Below are 20523 nucleotides of genomic sequence, written 5' to 3' on the forward strand. Positions count from 1 at the left end.
GATGAACCTAGAGCCCCTTACACAGAGTGAAGTAAGTCAGAAAGGGAAAAACAAGTATCCAAATTAACACATATATATGGAATCTAGAAAAATGGCACTGATGAACCTAAAAAAATGGACTTGTGATTACAGTGGGGAAAGGTGAGGGTGGGATGAATTGAGAAGGTAGCATTGACACATATATGCTATCATGTATAAAATAGATAAATAGTGGGAAGTTGCTAAATAACACAGGGAGCACAGCCTGGTGAACTAGAGGGGTGGGATGAGGGGAGGAAAGGGAGGCTCAGGTAGGAAGGCATATATATAAATATATATAATTGTGACTGATTCACGTTGTATGGCAGAAACCAACACAAAATTGTAAAGCAATTTTCCACCAATTAAAAAAAAATAAAAATTTTTTTAAAAAAAGAAAATTCTGCAACCTGCATCGAAAAAGGATCTATTCGTGTGATTTTTACAGTGTGTGCAATATATACAAAACCAACATCGGAAGACTCTGTCCTGGTGCCCCTTCAGGTGCCCAGGAATTGTGGGAGGCAGTGGATTCAAGGAACAGGCATCTCCGGGCCTTGCAAGGAGGACCAGGAGGGCAACAGGGGCGCTCCTGGGGACCTGGACTCGGAGAAGGAGGTAGAGGTTGGAGTGGTGAGTCAGGAAAGGGCTCCAGAAGGTGCAAGTCCAGGTTGTCCTCGTGCTGAGGAGAGCCTCTCTCTGGACTAGGATTGGAGGCCCGAGGGGAGGGCTCTGAGACTAGGTCTAACAGGTCAAAGTGAGTCACACTTCCAGCAGAAGAGTGGAGCCCAGCGACTGGGACTGAGGCAGGATCCATCCCGCCCAGCAGGAAGTCAGCGTCAGCATTCGCTTCCTCCTTGCTGGCCTCTCCCTGGCAGGCGATCTCTGGGACAGCGGCACAGGAGAGTCCCGGCTCCAGGGCCACGTACTCCCCGGGAGGGCTCAGGACAGCGTCCGGCTCTAGGCCCTGCCCCCACGGCTCTTCCACACCCGAGCCCAGGAGGGCCTCGGGGACCAGCATGAGGATGCGACCTCTGAGACACACTTGCCTCACAGACGTTGGCTCGGGCTCCAGCAGCAGTTTGACGTCGTCCAGGAGCACGTGCAGAGCACATCCCGCCGGCAGGACAGCCACGAAGATGAGGGTGCCCGCTGTCGGGGACCAGGTCAGGTTATCCAGGCTGGGCGCCGCCTCAGACTCGGACTTGGGGCGCGCGGGCTCCTCGGTTCGGCGGCGCTTGGCAGGGCCGGGTCCTCCGTCCCGCGGTCCCCACGTGTCCTCAGGGTAGGCGGTGGGGCTGCGCGGTCGGCTGCCCATCACGTGAGTGTCGCCGCGGGCCTGGGACCTGGCAGAAGGCGACAGAGGGCTGGGTCCAGCAGGCAGTGACAGGTCGGCTGGACAGGTGAGGCCGACGCGGGGCGGTGGGGCGCAGGAACGCAGGACGAGTCTTCGGAACTCTGGGGTTGCCTCTGGGGAAGCCACTCAGTCGTGGCTTCTAGGGGAGCTGCTGCGTTCAGTCTTGCGAGTTTGAAGCTTCAGCTCCTCACATGGACGGGTTTGCACAGGAGTGGGCCAAGGATGCCGTGAGTGAAGCCGGCGGAACCTGAGTCGCAAAGCGGCCTCACGCTAAGCCCCGCCCCTTCCTAGGCTCCGCCTACAGAAATGGAGTCTGTGAGGCCCAAGAGCCCTGGCCCTGGTGGGTAGTTCAGTGTAGATTCTTTTATAGGCCTGAAGGGAGCGGAGCGATCGTGCCACTCCTGGGTGAAGTCCTTGGCTTTCCTCGTGTTGACCTCAGATGCGGAAAACCTTAACCGGAAAACCGATTACATTTCCAGTCCCACCATTGGAACGCTGCACCGGGACACTGAAATGTAGTTCCTTCATCCCCTGAGACCTCGCCCTGGCAGTGACCTCTTATCTTCTTTTGGTCCGATAGTGAGGTGAGTTTTTGGATGACATCCTTAAGTCTACGCCTGTGTTCTCAATGACTGCCAGATCCTTGCAGCGGTATTGAAAGGGAAAGCGATGTTAGAATTGACTGTCTTATTAGTAACTGCTGCACGATCAACTTATGTGTATATCAGTTTAGCAAGATGGTCATTGTTATACTCCCATCACTAAACCAAGAGTTCAGTGTATCGAATTTGACCTACACTACACTCAGAGGTGTATATGTTGCAGCTCAATTGTCGTGCCAAAGGAAGAACCAATTGGCCAGGAATCCGGAAGTAGCAGAAGATCCTCTCACCCATTAGGCTCCCCTCCAGGTGATGCAGGCGGCAGCGCCTTTAATCTGGGTGTCACTTTAAAGGCACGCCTATGTTACAGATCCTGGTGGCCAAAGGAAGGTGTGGATCCACAACTTCAGTTCAGTTCAGTTCAGTTCAGTCGCTCAGTCGTGTCCGACTCTCCGTGACCCCATGAATCACAGCACGCCAGGCCTCCCTGTCCATCACCAACTCCCGGAGTACACTCAAACTCATGTCCACTGAGTCGGTGATGGCATCCAGCCATCTCATTCTCCGTCGTCCCCTTCTCCTCCCGCCCCCAACCTTTCCCAGCATCAGAGTCTTTTCCAGTGAGTCAACTCGTCGCATGAGGTGGCCAAAGTATTGCAGTTTCAGCTTTAGCATCAGTCCCTCCAATGAACACCCAGGATTGATCTCCTTTAGAATGGACTGGTTGGATCTCCTTGCAGTATAAGGGACTCTCAAGAGTCTTCTCCAACACCACAGTTCAAAAGCATCGATTCTTCGGCGATCAGCTTTCTTCACAGTCCAACTCTTACATGCATACATGACCACGGGAAAAACCATTGCCTTGACTAGACGGACCTTGGTCGGCAAAGTAATGTCTCTGCTTTTTAATATACTATCCAGGTTGGTCATAACTTTCCTTCCAAGGAGCAAGCGTCTTTTAATTTCATGGCTGCAATCAGCATCTGCAGTGATTTTGGAGCCCCAAAAAATAAAGTCTGACACTGTTTCCACCGTTTTTCCATCTATTTCCCATGAAGTGATGGGACCAGATGCCATGATCTTCGTTTTCTGGATGTTGAGCTTCAAGCCAACCTTTTCACTCTCCTCTTTCACTTTCATCAAGAGGCTTTTGAGCTCCTCTTCACTTTCTGCCATAAGGGTAGTGTCATCTGCATATCTGAGGTTATTGATATTTCTCCCAGCAATCTTGATTCCAGCTTGTGCTTCTTCCAGCCCAGCGTTCCTCATGATGTACTCTGCATATAAGTTAAATAAGCAAGGTGACAATATACAACCTTGACGTACACCTTTTCCTATTTGGAACCAGTCTGTTGTTCCATGTCCAGTTCTAACTGTTGCTTCCTGACCTGCATACAGGTTTCTCAAGAGGCAGGTCAGGTGGTCTGGGATTCCCATCTCTTTCAGAAGGTTCCATAGTTTATTGTGATCCACACAGTCAAAGGCTTTGGCATAGTCAATGAAGCAGAAATAGATGTTTTTCTGAAACTCTCTTGCTTTCTCCATGATCCAGCGGATGTTGGCAATTTGATCTCTGGTGCCTCTGCCTTTTCTAAAACCTGCTTGAACATCTGGGAGTTCACGGTTTACATACTGCTGAAGCCTGGCTTGGAGAATTTTGAGCATGACTTTACTAGCGTGTGAGATGAGTGCAATTGTGTGGTAGTTTGAGCATTCTTTGGCATTGCCTTTCTTTGGGATTGGAATGAAGACTGACCTCTTCCAGTCCTGTGGCCACTGCTGAGTTTTCCAAATCTGCTGGCATATTGAGTGCAGCACTTTCACAGCATCATCTTTCAAGACTTGAAATAGCTCAACTGGAATTCCATCACCTCCACTAGCTTTGTTCGTAGTGATGCTTTCTAAGGCCCACTTGACTTCACATTCCAAGATGTCTGGCTCTAGGTCAGTGATCATGTTATCATGACTATCTTGGTCGTGAAGATCTTTTTTGTACAGTTCTTCTGTGTATTCCTGCCACCTCTTCTTAATATCTTCTGCTTCTGTTAGGTCCATACCATTTCTGTCCTTTATCGAGCCCATCTTTGCATGAAATGTTCCCTTGGAATCCACAACTTATCCAGAGCTAATAGAAGAAAGCACTCAATAATTACTTTGGAACACTTCTACTACTACTATAGATAATTCTTTCATATGTTTCAAAAGAAGGTGAAATACTTCCTTTTGTGTCCTTTTATCGTATGATTGCTCGCTTTGTCCCTTTTTACAAAATAGCTTATATGGTCTCATTTTTAGGGCCACATAATATTCCTTCATACAGAGTCCTGTTAAAATCAGGCTTCCTTTGATGGACATTCAAGCTAGTGATCTGTGAATTGGCAGACACTGCCCTTCTCTGGCCAGTTAGTGTAAAATGCAGATTCCATGCCACATCCCAGAACCACTGATTAGACTTCCGAGAGCCATGGGCATAGGAATTCTCCTTAAGCAGCTCCACAAAGATTCTGTTTGGGGCCCGAGTTTAAGATGACAGAACTTATTTTCACTCAGCATTTGAGGGGTTCAGGAACACTGCAGTGTATGATCAAGGTGACATCCCAGCCTGTTGGTGACACAGTCATGAAGGAAATTCACCGTTCCTGGGCCTGCCTTCAGTGGTTTCCCCTATACTCCTTCCTGCATCCACTCTCATGGTTGCATTCCAGTGTCTTGTCTGTGGGCTAAGAAATTCCCTATATAAATCAAGAGGCTTGCTGAGGGAACATGCAGGGGCTGTACACAGTTTTCAGGGCATGGTCTACCAGGAACATGATTTCTCATTGGGTGAACATGGATGCCACAGGCACCTACTTCTGTATTCCCAGGTGATGGGAGCAGCTGCTGTTCTCCTGTTGTTTGTACAGAAGGCAGGATAGGAAGATGCGAGGATATGTTGAGGAGCTTGCAAGAAACATCTGCTTTGGTCCCGGAGAATTCTTTTGACAATGCTTGAACATCCCATAGTCAGAGAACATTCAATGGGAACTCCATTCAGGACAGTGAGTGTGGACATGCTGTGTTTTAAGGGACAGATGGAGGAGCCAAAATCTGTCCAGGACACCAGGTATGGTTTGGAGCTCTTGGCATGGTGAGTATTGAGACCCTGAGCAGGGTGGGTTCTGCCCCAGCTGGTGCCACCTCTTATCCACTGCTCTCCTGACATCAGTAGGCTTATTATTAGAACCTGGGCTTATTATTGTCTGGGACCCTGTGAATCCTCACATTGAACTCCGCTTAGAAGGGACTGTGGTCCTGCCCTGAAACAAAGACAGTTACTGGGGGCCTGGCATAGACACTCCCAGTTTCTTCTTCTGGTCAGCCCCTCTATAACTGTGTGATCACAGGCAAGCCATTTCACCTTTGGTAACCTTTGCTTCCTTACATATGAAGAGGGGAGAATGCCATCTACTGTGTAGGGTGGTTGTGAGACAATGTAGGTAAAATGTTCTTGGAACATGGTAAGTGTCTAGTAAATAGAAATTATTCATTGTTTATTATGTTTATAATGTGTCTTTCCCAATGATATCGTAGCCCTGTTCTCAGTATCTTGAAGAGTGCCCAGCATGTAGCCTACATTCAGTGAATGAAATGGTAAACAGTATCCTCATCATCATCCTAGAAAGGGGTCAGATATGTTAAAAATAACTTTTCCCGGACTTCCCTGGTGGTACTGTGAAGAAGAATCTGAGTGTCAATGGTTTGGATCCCTGGTCCGGGAATATTCCATATGCCACAAGGCAACTAAGCTCGCATGCCACAGTTATTAAGCCTGTACCCTAGAGCCCCCATTCTGCAACTACTAAGCCCAAGTGCTGCAACAACTGAAGCCCGTGTACCTAGAGCCTGTGCTCCACAACAAGAGAAGCCACCACAATGAGAAGCTCACCCACCACAACTATGCTGCTGCTGCTGCTAAGTCGCTTCAGTCGTGTCCGACTCTGTGCGATCCCATAGATGGCAGCCGACCAGGCTCCGCCGTCCCTGGGATTCTCCAGGCAAGAACACTGGAGTGGGTTGCCCCTATTCCCACAACTAGTGAAAAGTCCCCGCAAAGCAATGAAACCCCAGTGCAACCAAAAATAAAATGAAAAACAATTTTAAAAGTTGTCCTGCAAATGATACCACCAAGAAAGTGAAAAGATAACCCAGAGACTGGGAGAAAATTTTTTAAAAATAAAAAAGAAATTACTTTGATAGGTTTTCATGACAGAACATCTATATAATTCATAAATGACTTGCTGAGCACCAGATCGGTTGTCTCTTTTTACCTTATTTTTCTTTACTCTAAGATGCTCAATGACTCTCTGAGTGGATTTTCAGGTCCACCATTGGTCTTTCTTGGTGTCAATCAAAACAAACTATTCAATCTGTATGAACTTCTTCAACTACTGTGAGGCAGAATTACCAAATAAATCCCAGTTCTGGGTAGGGTACAAGATAGGATAGAAGATGGCTGCCAGTGGTCCAGTTAGGAGAAGAGTGAGGAAAGTTGAGTACAGAAGTCAGGCAAAAGATAGACATCATGAAGTAGGGCTGAGTTTTCTCAGCATTGGGCATCTGAGCTTAGTGAATGCTTTCTTCCTTCATTTGACACTCTGAGGTACAGGTCCAGAGCTTCAGGACCAAGGGTGCTCTTGACATTAACATTAATGAGGGCCATTTGTTTATTCCCCAAAAATGCATAACTAGGATTTTAAATTCCTATTTATTTTTATTCACTTAAAAATAATACCTGGATATATATTCTTTAAAAATATAAACACCATATATAAAACTGTAGCTGACTTCAGCTCCCACCAACTCCTAATCCAGTGTTGATGTGAGGAGATCCTTTTCAATCTATTAACATACATAACACAGGGAATTTGTTTTCTTCCTGGAATGACCATGTATTGTGGGTCTTTCTTTGCAATGTGTAAAACCTTATTGCAATTCATACTGTTATCAGCAAAGTACATTACCTATTCTGTCTTTTATTGGAGAGACATTCTCCAAAATGCACTACAGGCCTTTACAAGTAAATGTGGTATAAGAAAGGGCAGTTTCAAAAATTTCTTGTATATCTACACTGTTGTTCTTGCCTGAAGTAGAATGATGACACTGCCCCTGAACAGTTTCTCTATTTTAAAAAATATTGGAAAAACTAGTCTCAGCAGGTAGGCAAAATAAGAAATAAAAGGCACCCAACTGGATAAAAAGAAGGGAACTTATTAATATTTGCAGATGGCAAGAACTTTAAAAAGGAAATTACTAACATCTTGACCATAAAAGAATAGGTTCTGATAAATGAATTCCACAAATTTTGAGCATACAGATTAATACACAGGAAAATTTAGCTTTTTTATACAGGAAGAAGATATTCACTGAAGGGAAAAGGAATATAGGAGAAGAAGAAAGCCATATATAATCCAATCAATAAGAATGCCAATACTAATCCCATAAAAGGAATTAAATACCTCAAAATAAAACTGACTCATAGGAGAAAGACCTGAATTCTGAAAAATTCAGAAACACCGAATTTTTCAGAAACACTGACAAAGGCAATGAAAGATGACACAGAAAAATACAAAGATATCACAAGCTCTGGAACTAGAAGAATTAATATTGTTCAAACGGCCATAATGCCTGAAGCAATCAACAGATTGAAGGCAGTCCCTAGCAAAACACCTCTTTCTCAAACAAGTACAAATATTCCTAAAATTCATAGGGAGCCATATAAGACCCAACATGGCCAAAGCAAACATGGGGGGGAAAAAAGCAAGGTTGAAGCTACCACCCTCCTAGACTTCAGACCAAACTGCACAGCTACAGAAATTCAAACATCATGGTACTGGCACAGTAGCAGACACAGAGCTCAATGGAACAGAATAGAGATCCCAGACATGAGCCCAGAAGTAAACGCAGGCACCTGTAGTCAATGCATTCACAACATAAAAGGTACCAGTATACAACAGCAAGAGTGCCTCTTCAACATGTGTTGCAGACAAAACTGGACACCCACATGGACAACAAAGAGACCTGAATATTTCTACAGGCCTTCAAGAAACATAAAGTCAAAATGGGTAACAGACCTCCAAGTGAGACTTTAACCCATAAAACTCCCCAATGAGACCCTGGATCTTGGACATAAATCGAGGCACCATTTGTATCAAGGCATATGTCTCCTCAGGCAAAAGTCATCTAAGCAAATCTGAATGCTTGGGACCTAGTTGAATTTCAAAGTTTTCACAGAGCAAAGGAAACTACAGAGAAATCCAAAAGGCATCCTATGGAATTGGACACAATATCTGCAAGTGATAGGACAGATCCAAATCTATAAACACTTCCTCCAGCTCTGTAGGATAAAAACAACCAAACAACTCAATCAGACTATAGGCAGACATTCTGAATACACTTTTTGGTCCAAAGAAGAGAGGCAGATGCATAACAGACATGGGAGAAGATACTCGACATCGCTAATCGATAGAAATGCAATTTCAAACAACCAAGACATGTCACTTCACAACGTTAACAATGGATAGCATATGAAAGTCTTTTAAAAAGAAATAGTCTCTAGAAAAGGATGAATATGGAATTTCCAGACACTGTTGTTGGGAATAACAATTGGGGCAACAATTAGGTAAAATAGAATAAAGTTTCCTCCAAACACTACAGGTAGAGACACCATGTTATCCAACCATTCTATTCCTGAGTATACATCCTGAAAACAACAAAAACTCTCATTAAAAGTGAACGGGGCACTGGATGTTTACAGCAGCAGCACTGACAATAGGCAAAACAATGAGGCAACCCTAGTGCCTATCCTCAGGATACTAGATACAGGAGAGGACTGACAAACACAAAAAACCATACACACAGAATGGAATAATACTCTCCCAGAAAGAAGACTGAAATTCTGCCACTTTCAGGAACTTGGATGAATTTAGCCTATCACAATCTAAGTGACAGAAACCCAAACAAGAATAACAAATACTATATAATACTATGGACAGGGAATGTTAAAAAAGAATAGACAGATGGTCGGCAACAGTGAAAGAGACTTGAACATTGAGTAAACAAGCTTATTGTTATTGTTCAGTCACTAAGTCATGACTGACTTTTGAGACCCCATGGACTGCAGCACACCAAGCTTCCTTGTCCTTTACTATATCCCAGATTTGCTCAAACTCATGTTCATTGAGTTGATGATGCCATCCAACCATCCCATCCTCTGTCACTACCTACTCTTGACTGAAATCTTTATCAACATTGGGTCTTTTCCAATGAGTTGGCTGTTCACATCAGGTATGCCAAAGTATTGGAGCTTCAGCATCCATCCTTCCAAAGAATATTCAGGGTTAAATTCCTTTAGTGTTGACTGGTTTGATCTCGGTGTCCAAGGGACTCTCAAGAGTCTTCTCCAACACCAAAATTGAAAGTGTCAATTCTTTGGTGCTCAGCCTTCTTTACAGTCCATCTCTCACATTTGTACATGACTACTGGAACAACCACAGCTTTGACCATACAGACCTTTGTCAGAAAAGTGATATCTTTGCTTTTTAATATGTTGTCTAGGTTTGTCATATCTTCCTCCCTAGGGGAAGCTTGTAATTTTATGGCTGAAGACATTGTCTGCACTTATTTTGGAACCCAAGAAAATAAAATCTTTCACTGCTTCTACTTTTATCCCTTCTATTTGCCATGAAGTGACGGAACCAAATGTCATGATCTTCATTTTTTGAATGATGAGTTTTAAGCCAGCTTTTCACTCTCCTCTTTGACCCTCATCAAGAGACTCTTTAGTTCCTCTTCACTTTATGCCATTAGAATGGTATCATATGCATATCTGAGATTGTTGATATTTTCTTCCAGCAATCTTGATTCCAGCTTGTGAGTCATCCAGCTCAGCATTTTGTATGATTACTCTGCAAATTAGTTAAATAAACAGAGTGACAATATACAGACTTGTCATACTCCTTCCCCAATTTTGAACCAGTCAGTTGTTCCATGTCCAGTTCTAACTGTGGCTTCTTGACTGGTATACAGTTTTCTCAGGAGGCAGGTAATGTGATCTGGTATTCCCATCTCTTTAAGAATTTTCCAGTTTGTTGTGATCCACACAGTCAAAGGCTTTGGTATATTCATGAAGCAGAAATAGATGCCTTTCTGGAATTCCCTTGCTTTCTCTATGATCCAACCATAGAAATTTGATCTCTGGTTCTTCTACCTTTTCTAAACCAAGCTTGTATATCTGGAAGTTCTAGGTTCACATACTGCTGCAACCTAGCTTGAAGGATTTTGAACATCAACTTATTAGCATGTAAAAGGAGCACAATTGTGCAGCAGTTTGAACATTTTTGGCGTTGCCCTTCTTTGGAATTGGAATTAAAACTGAACTTTTCTAGTCCTGTGGCCACTGTGGCTGAGTTTTCCAAATTTGCTGACATACTGAGTGCAGCACTTTAACAGCTTCACCTTTTAGGATTTGAAATAGCTCAGCTGGAACCCATCATCTCCACAAGCTTTGTTCTCAGTAATGCTTCCTAAGGCCCACTTGACTTCACACTCCAGGATGTATGGTTCTAGGGAGTGACCACACCATCAAGGTTATCTGGGTCATTAAGACCTTTTTGTACAGTTTTTCTGTGTATTCTTGCCACCTCTTCTTAATATTTTCTGCTTCTGTTAGGTCCTTACCATTTCTGTCCTTTATTGTGCCCATCCTTAAATGAAATATTCCCTTAATATCTCTGATTTTCTTAAAGAGATCTCTAGTCTTTCCCATTTATTGCTTTCCTCTACTTCTTTGCATTGTTCACTTAAGGAGGCTTTCTTATCTCTCCTTGCTATGCTTTAGCACTCTGCACTCAGATGGGTATATCTTTCCTTTTCTCCTTTGCCTTTTGCTTCTCTTCTTTTCTCAGTTATCTGTAAGCCCTCCTTAGAAAACTATTTTGCCCACTTGCATTTCTTTTTCTTTTTTCTTTTTCTTGGGGATGCCTTTGGTCATTGACTCCTATACAGTGTTAAGAACCTCCATCCATAGTTCTTCAGGCACTCTGTCTATCAGATCTAATCCCTTGAATCTATTTGTCACCTCCACTGTATAATCATAAGGAATTTGATTTAGGCAAAACCTGAAGGCTTAGTCCCTTTCCCTACTTTCTTCAATTTAAGGCTAAATTTTGCAATAAGGAGCTCATGGTCTGAGCCACAACTCAGATCTTGTTTTTGCTGATTGTATAAAGCTTTTCTATCTTCAGCTACAAATAATATAATCAGTCTGATTTCAGTATTGACCATTTGGTGATGTCCATGTGTAAAGTCATCGCTTGTGTTATTGGAAGAGGGTGTTTGCTATAACCAGTGCATTCTCTTGACAAAACTCTGTAAACAAGCTGCTGCTGCTGCTGCTAAGTCGCTTCAGTCGTGTCCAACTCTGTGCAACCCCACAGACAGAAGCCCACCAGGCTCCCTGTCCCTGGGATTCTCCAGGCAAGAACACTGGAGTGGGCTGCCATTTCCTTCTCCAATGCATGAAAGTGAAAAGTGAAAGTGAAGTCGCTCAGTCGTGTCCGACTCTTCGCGACCCCATGGACTGCAGGCTCCTCTGCCCATGGGATTTTCCAGGCAAGAGTACTGGAGTGGGGTGCTTCAGTCCTTACCAAATGAGAGAGGGAAGGGGGCAAGTGCAAGAAGAGGTAGAGAATGGAGTCATATAAAATAGCAGGTATTGTTCAAAACAAGGAATGATTGCCTTAATCTTATAATAAGTTATACAGGAACCACTGTCTATACGCCTGAATCTAATCTGAAACTGTAAATCACCTCCACTTCAATAAATAACCCAATCAAGCCCATCCATCCATCCAGCAAACTCTGCATGGGACCCTGCTGGGGCTCTTCCTCTTACACTTTTAATCCCCTACTCCTCCCAGGAGCATTCAAGGTTTTCAATCCCTGAAGCCTCAAGATTGCTCTCACTGGCTCTTTAACGAGGTTTCCCCTTGTACCCCCATGACCGCAAAACTCCAAGCAGTTACTTTATGTCTTCCCACAAACCATAAAATGCCAACATTCAGAATAATTCGACAAAGTCTCTGTCTTCAACCAGAGACACACAAAACAACACTCCTACCTTTCCAGGATCCAAAAAACTGCACACTAATATCTTTAGTACTAGAAGACTTACCCACAAACCACTGACAGAAAGTTCCTACTTCTTGGTAAACTTTAGGAGTACTTCAGTTGACACTAGGCTAGAGACATGGATGTCATTATCCAACCCACAGTTCCACTTGGATAAAAGAAATGTCCAATTAAAAGATGAGAAAAAGATAACAGGCAGGTCAACAAAACAAAGACACAATACTCCTATGATTTAGAAACAATTTTGTCTTTACTGGGATTCCCTGGTGGCTCAGATGGTAAAGAATCTGGAATCTGACTGCAAAGCAGGAAATCAGAGTTCAGTCCTTGGGTTGGGAAGATCTCCTGCAGAAGGGAATGGGAATACACTCCAGTATTCTCACTGGAGAATTCTATGGACAGAGGAGCCTGGCAGGCTACAGTCCATGGGGTCCCAAAGAGTCAGAAATGACTGGGCCACTAACACTTTTCACTTATCTTTATTGGTCAGTCAGGAGAATCAACCCATAAACCATGGCTGACATGAAGCTCTTTTGCAGGATACCAGGTAAATCTAGGCATCACCTGTTTATACGTGCCAGTCACAATGGACAGAATTCACGTGGGGTCTTCTTTTTTTAATTTTTAATTGAAGGATAATTCCCCTGGAGGAGGGCATAGCAACCCATTCCAGTATTCTTGCCTGGACTGAGGAGCTACAGTCCATGGGGACGTGACTAGGGAACTAAGCAGCAGCAAAAAATAATTGGATAATTAGTTTACAATATTGTCTTGGTTGCTGATATACATCAGCATGAATCGAATATAGGTATACATATGTCCCCTCCTCTTGAACCTCCTTTTCACCTCCAACCCCATACCACCCCTCTAGGTTCTCACAGAGCACCGAATTTGTGCTCCCTGGAGCTCAGTGGAGAAATAACTCTAGAAGGAATAAAGGGATGGAGCAAAAGCAAAACCAATACCCAGCTGTGGATGTGACCAGTGATAGAAGCAAGGTACGGTGCTGTAAAGAGCAATATTGCATAGGAACCTGGAATGTTAGGTCCATGAATCAAGGCAAATTGGAAATGGTCAAACGGGAGATGGCAAGAGTGAACGTCGACATTCTAGGAATCAGTGAATTAAAATGGACTGGAATGGGTGAATTTAACTCGGATGACCATTATATCTACTACTGTGGGCAGGAAACCCTTAGAAGAAATGGAGTAGCCATCATGGTCAGCAAAAAAGTCCGAAATGCAGTACTTGGATGCAATCTTAAAAATGACAGAATGATTTCTGTTCGTTTCCAAGGCAAACCATTCAATATTACAGTAATCCAGGCCTATGCCCCAACCAGTAAAGCTGAAGAAGCCAAAGTTAATCAGTTCTATGAAGACCTACAAGACCTTTTAGAACTAACACCCAAAAAAGATGTCCTTTTCATCTGGAATGCAAAAGTAGGAAGTCAAGAAACACCTGGAGTAACAGGCAAATTTGGCCTTGGAGCACGGAATGAAGCAGGGCAAAGGCTAATAGAGTTTTGTCAAGAGAATGCACTGGTCATAGCAAACACCCTCTTCCAACAACACAAGAGAAGACTCTACACATGGACATCACCAGATGGTCAACACCGAAATCAGATTGATTATATTCTTTGAAACCAAAGATGGAGAAGCTGTATACAGTTAGCGAAAACAAGACCAGGAGCTGACTGTGGCTCAGATCATGAACTCCTTATTGCGAAATTCAGACTTAAATTGAAGAAAGTAGGGAAAACCACTAGACCATTCAGATATGACCTCAATCAAATCCCTTATGATTATACAGTGGAAGTGAGAAATAGATTTAAGGGACTAGATCTGATTGATAGAGTGCCTGATGAACTATGGATGGAGGTTCGTGACATTGTGCAGGAGACAGGGACCAAGACCATCCCCATGGAAAAGAAATGCAGAAGAGCGAAATGGCTGTCTGAGGAGGTCTTACAAATAGCTGTGAAAAGAAGAGAGGTGAAAAGCAAAGGAGAAAAGGAAAGATATAAGCATCTGAATGCAGAGTTCCAAAGAATAGCAAGGAGAGATAAGAAAGACTTCCTCAATGATCAATGCAAAGAAATAGAGGAAAACAACAGAATAGGAAAAACAAGAGACCTCTTCAAGAAAATTAGAGATTCCAAGGGAACATTTCATGCAAAGATGGGCTCGATAAAGGACAGAAATGGTATGGACCTAACAGAAGCAGAAGATATTAAGAAGAGGTGGCAGGAATACACAGAAGAACTGTACAAAAAAGATCTTCACGACCAAGATAGTCACGATAACATGATCACTGACCTAGAGCCAGACATCTTGGAATGTGAAGTCAAGTGGGCCTTAGAAAGCATCACTACTAACAAAGCTAGTGGAGGTGATGGAATTCCCGTTGAGCTATTTCAAGTCTTGAAAGATGATGCTGTGAAAGTGCTGCACTCAATATGCCAGCAGATTTGGAAAACTCAGCGCTGGCCACAGGACTGGAAGAGGTCAGTCTTCATTCCAATCCCAAAGAAAGGCAATGCCAAAGAATGCTCAAACTACCGCACAATTGCACTCATCTCACACGCTAGTAAAGTCATGCTCAAAATTCTCCAAGCCAGGCTTCAGCAGTATGTAAACCGTGAACTCCCAGATGTTCAAGCAGGTTTTAGAAAAGGCAGAGGCACCAGAGATCAAATTGCCAACATCTGCTGGATCATGGAGAAAGCAAGAGAGTTTCAGAAAAACATCTATTTCTGCTTCATTGACTATGCCAAAGCCTTTGACTGTGTGGATCACAATAAACTATGGAACCTTCTGAAAGAGATGGGAATCCCAGACCACCTGACCTGCCTCTTGAGAAACCTGTATGCAGGTCAGGAAGCAACAGTTAGAACTGGACATGGAACAACAGACTGGTTCCAAATAGGAAAAGGTGTACGTCAAGGTTGTATATTGTCACCTTGCTTATTTAACTTACATGCAGAGTACATCATGAGGAACGCTGGGCTGGAAGAAGCACAAGCTGGAATCAAGATTGCTGGAAGAAATATCAATAACCTCAGATATGCAGATGACACCACCCTTATGGCAGAAAGTGAAGAGGAGCTCAAAAGCCTCTTGATGAAAGTGAAAGAGGAGAGTGAAAAGGTTGGCTTGAAGCTCAACATTCAGAAAACAAAGATCATGGCATCTGGTCCCATCACTTCATGGGAAATAGATGGGGAAACAGTGGAAACAGTGTCAGACTTCATTTTTTGGGGCTCCAAAATCATTGCACATGCTGATTGCAGCCATGAAATTAAAAGACGCTTGCTCCTTGGAAGGAAAGTTATGACCAACCTTGATAGTATATTAAAAAGCAGAGGCATTACTTTGCCAACAAAGGTCCATCTAGTCAAGGCAGTGGTTTTTCCCGTGGTCATGTATGGATGTAAGAGTTGGACTGTGAAGAAAGCTGATCACCGAAGAATCGATGCTTTTGAACTGTGGTGTTGGAGAAGACTCTTGAGAGTCCCTTATACTGCAAGGAGATCCAACCAGTCCATTCTAAAGGAGATCAATCCTGGATGTTCATTGGAGGGACTGATGCTAAAGCTGAAACTGCAATACTTTGGCCACCTCATGCGACGAGTTGACTCACTGGAAAAGACTCTGATGCTGGGAAAGGTTGGGGGCGGGAGGAGAAGGGGACGACGGAGAATGAGATGGCTGGATGGCATCACCGACTCTGTGGACATGAGTTTGAGTGTACTCCGGGAGTTGGTGATGGACAGGGAGGCCTGGCGTGCTGTCGTTCATGGGGTCACGGAGAGTCGGACACGACTGAGCAACTGAACTGAACTGAACTGTGTCATGCAACAGATTCCCCATGTGTGATCTTAGAACAATTAAAAACACAGAATCTGGAAAGACTTTTATGTGATAAGCAGATTTCTATTTTAAAAACATCAGAAAAAAGAAATGGAAATGGTTGGGAGGGGGGAGTTTGGTAAATTTTATTAACCCACAAACTCAGCAACAGAATACAGCCGTTGCCAATCTCAGCATTCAGAAAGAGGAGGGAACATGATTTCTCTGACAATTCTGTGTTTTGTATCCACCAAACACTTTGTCCACACTATTCAGTGGATATTGGCTAGATTCAACACACACACAAACATATACAAGAGACTACAGTGGCCATTCAGAAAAGTTCACACTGGGCAGAGTGTTGTCATAAACTAGCATGGACAATAGGGACAAAATCTAGTCAACAAAAGATTAAATAATTACTCTGTTGGTGGGAATCCGAGGGGAAGAGGCAGAGGTAGGGTGCCTGGGAAAGGATAGCTTTTGAGAGAAAAGTGCTGACAGTTGGGTTTGAAGGAAAATTAGGGGTGGAGGTGGGATAGAACTACTTCAGGGTGACCTCCCTAGAGAATAACCTAAGCAGCTGTCAAAGCACACTGTATTTCAGGAGGCTTTTCTTTGTCCAGGTGAGATTCCTTGCTAGCAATCTAGCCACCTAGATGCTAATTTTCAACTGATGCAAAATTCTGCAGCGCAGCATGCTTCCAATAATCATTGGGCTCTTGCCATGCTTGCGAAGTGGGTCATGTACACACAGCCATCATCAGAAGACTGTCCTAGTCCACACCATTGTAAGGCGGGTGTGCAGTTTACTGCAGGATCAGGGTTCTTCGCTCCTTGCCAGGAGGACTGTGAGGGCACTGGCAGCGCTCGAGGGGACCTGGACTAGGAGAGGGTGGTAGAGGTTGGAGTGGTGAGTCGCGAAAGGCCTCCATCAGCTCCATGTCCAGGTGGTCGTGGTGGTGAGGAGAGTCTCTCTCTGGACTAGGGTTGGTCGCCCGAAGCCAGGACTCTGGGAAAGAGCCCTGTGCATCTGGGTTGTGGAGAACAGTGCAAGCTGCCTGCAGCATCCATCCCATGGGGCAGTTACTCATTATGCAGGTCCTCGTACTCCTCGTTGGCAGAAGAATCCTGGCTCCAGGGCTGTGTACTTGCCAGGAGGGCTCAGGACAGCAGCCTAGTTCCAGGATCTGTACCCACGTCCGAGCCCAGTAGGGCCTCGGGGACCAGCGCGAGGATGTGATCTCCGAGAGACCCTTGTACCACGGACGTGGACTCCCGCTTCAGCAGCAGGTCTACGTGCTCCAGGGGCAAGAGCAAGGCACAACCAGCGGGCACACCAGCTCAGCGGTGGGTTGGCTCTCGGCCTGGGGCTTCCTCGCATCGTCCAGTTTGGGTGCCACCTCGGACTCGGGCTCAGGCTCGGATCCGGACTCCGGGCGCTCCTGCACCTCCATTCGACAGCGAGGAGCTCGGTCCTGCACGCTGTGACGGGTCTTGACCACATGCGAGGCAAGCCAGAGTGGGCCGGCTGGACCCCAAGACAGAGCGCTGCTGGGGGATCCTCAGAGGTTCCGGGCCAACTCCTGGGAGACCCACAGCCCTCGCTACTAGGGGAGCCACGTTCAGTGCTTCAGCTCTCTGGTCACCGAAGCCCACTCCTCGGCGCAGGCGCCCGGGACAGCCAAAGCTGCTGCAAGTGACGCCAGCGAAACTTGTGGCGCAATAAACACAACCCGGCCCCTAGGCTCCGGCCCCTCTGAGGTTCCGCGGGGTAGAACTTGCCAGACCTGAGCAGCCTGATTGACAACCCTGGCTCTGGCTAGGAGGTCCCCTTAGGGACCTATATTCAGAGAACTACCCTATGTTTACAGGGTCCCTGAATATTCCCGAGGTTCTAAGGCTGGGTTTCCAAGTCACATGCTTTGCTTTCCCAAAGTAGACCTCAGAGACAGAAAACCTTAACCCAAAAACCCATTGCCTATAGGGTCGCAAGGACCTGTAGGTCCCTACTCCCACTGACTCTCTCCACCCCCACCCCCCCAAACTCCGCCAGGTCCTGGCCTCTTTTATTTGGCTCCCAAACTAGTATGCTTAGTGACAGAAATGACAAATACTGTATGGCATTGCCTACATGGGCAGCGTAAAAAAACACATGGATGAACATATGTTCAACAATGAAAGAGACTCGAGTGTAAAGTAAACACACTCAGTTCAGTTCAGTTCAGTCGCTCAGTCGTGTCCGACTCTTTGCGACCCCATGAATCACAGCACACCAGGCCTCCCTGTCCATCACCAACTCCTGGAGTTCACCCAAACTCATGTCCATCGAGTCAGTGATGCCATCCAGCCATCTCATCCTCTGTCGTCCCCGTCTTCTCCCACCCCCAATCCCTCCTAGCATCAGACTCTTTTCCAGTGAGTCAACTCGTCGCATGAGGTGGCCAAAGTATTGGAGTTTCAGCTTTAGCATCAGTCCTTCCAATGAACACCCAGGATTGATCTCCTTTAGAATGGACTGGTTGGATCTCCTTGCAGTCCAAGGGACTCTCAAGAGTCTTCTCCAGCACCACAGTTCAAAAGCATCAATTCTTCAGCAATCAGCTTTCTTCACAGTCCAACTCTCACATCCATACATGACCACGGGGAAAACCATAGCCTTGACTAGACGGACCTTTGTTGGCAAAGTAATGTCTCTGCTTTTTAACATGCTATCTAGGTTGGTCATAACTTTCCTTCCAAGGAGTAAGTGTCTTTTAATTTCCTGTTCTTACCAAATGGGAGAGGAAAGTGGGCAGGGGCAAAAAGAGGTAGGAGATGAAGTCATAGGAACTACCAGGTATTGTTCCAAAGGGGAATTATTGTCTTGACCTGGTGATAAGTTGTAAAAACCTAGGAGTAGTCAGGCTGCTGAATCACTCGTCTGTACACCTAAATCTAATCTGTAAGGGGAAATCATCGATAAATAACCCAATCAAATTATCAATCCACCCACCCATCCATCAAACTCTGGATGCATCCTTACTGGGACTGCTTTTCTTCTTTCACCTTCAATTTCCAAGTCCTCTGCAATGCCTGAAGCCCCCCAGATGCTCTCATTGGCCCTTCTGCCAGCTTTTTTGATGGACCCCCCCAAAGACCCCCAAATTCCAAGTACCTGCTTTTTGTGTACTGCAAACTATGAAATGCCAACACTTGGAATAATAATTTGACAAAGTCTTTGTCATCACACAGACACACCAAACAGCCTCCTAAGATTTCAGGATCAGAAAACCTGCAAATTAAGGTTTTCAGTACTAGAAGGGATGCTGACAAACCACATACAGAAAAGTCAAGCATTTCCCTGGACACCAGACTTGAGACTTCAAAGCCCCTATCTAGCCGACAATTCCACACTTGGCAAAAAATATCCAATCAAAAGATGAAAGAAAGATAAGAGGCAGGTAAATAAAGACAGTACTCTCATTATTTGAAGATTTTTTGTATTTTTTGGTCAGGCAGGAGAACCTACCCATAAGCTATGACCAAAGTGAAGCTGTTTTTCAGAGTAGTAGGTCATCCTATGGAGAAGGCAATGGCACCCCACTCCAGTACTCTTGCCTGGAGAATCCCAGGGACAGAGGAGCCTAGTGGGCTGTCATCCATGGGGTCGCACAGAGTCAGACATGGCTGAAGCGACTTAGCAGCAGGCCAACCTAAGAACCATCTGTTTCTCGGTGCCAGTCACAATGGACAAAATACAAAATGGACAAAATGGGTTCTTCTTTTCTTAGGTTTTATTTTTTATTGGCGGACAATTACAATTTCTGTTTCTTTCTGCCAAACATCAACATGAATGATCCATAGGTATACATATGTCCCCTCCTTCTTGAACCTCCCATCCCACCCTTCTAGCTTGTCAAAGGGCACTGGATTTGTGCTCCCTGTGTCATACAGTAAATTCCCCATGTGGGGGCTTAAAACATTTAAAAAATACAGAGTCTGGAGAATTACAGACTTTTCCATGACAGCGTATTTCTATTTTAAAAACATATCAGAAGAAAAGAATGGGAAACAGTTGGCTTGGGGGGATCACAAATTTTATTAAAAACCAGTAACTGAGTTCAACCATTTGCCAACCTCAGCACTCAGAAAGAGGAGGGCACACGATCTCTCTGAAAAATTCTGTGTTTGGTATCCAAAAAACACTTTGTCCACATTCTTCAGTGGATATTGGCTAGATTCAACACACACAAGAGCTACACTGGCCATCCAGAAAAGCTTACAATGGGCAGAGTGTTGTCATAAACTAGCATGAACAATAGAGACAAAATCCTGTCAACAAGAGATCAAGTAATTATTGGTGGGAATACGAGGGGAAGAGACAGAGATAGGGTGCCTGGAAAAGGATGGTTTTGAGAGAAAAGTGCTGGGAGTTAGATTAGAAGGGAAATCGGGGGTGGAGGTGGGATAGAGCTGCTCAGGGTGACCTCCCTAGAGAAAAACCTAAGCAACTGTCCAAAAGCATGATGAATTTCAGGAGGTTTTT

At 44.8% G+C, this 20523-nt stretch overlaps 1 protein-coding gene and 1 pseudogene across 1 annotated transcript; both read right to left on the reverse strand.

The window, feature by feature from the left end:
- Positions 1 to 460: 460 nt before the first annotated feature.
- Positions 461 to 1415, reverse strand: LOC129552142 (proline-rich protein 23C-like). Its single transcript, XM_055420309.2, has one exon. The coding sequence runs from the start codon at positions 1334 to 1336 to the stop codon at positions 461 to 463; it is 876 nt and encodes a 291-aa protein (XP_055276284.2). The 5' UTR covers positions 1337 to 1415.
- Positions 1416 to 16804: 15389 nt separating this feature from the next.
- On the reverse strand, positions 16805 to 19094 carry LOC148778876 (proline-rich protein 23C-like; annotated as a pseudogene).
- Positions 19095 to 20523: the final 1429 nt, after the last annotated feature.

Source organism: Moschus berezovskii, chromosome 1 (assembly GCF_049115385.1).
Source record: "Moschus berezovskii isolate FMDL1 chromosome 1, NW_MosBer_1.0, whole genome shotgun sequence".
Taxonomy (NCBI): Eukaryota; Metazoa; Chordata; class Mammalia; order Artiodactyla; family Moschidae; genus Moschus; species Moschus berezovskii.

What these genes read in the sequence shown, in the direction of transcription:
- LOC129552142 (XM_055420309.2), bottom strand. Translation starts at nt 1,336, where the DNA reads ATGGGCAGCCGACCGCGCAGCCCCACCGCCTACCCTGAGGACACGTGG.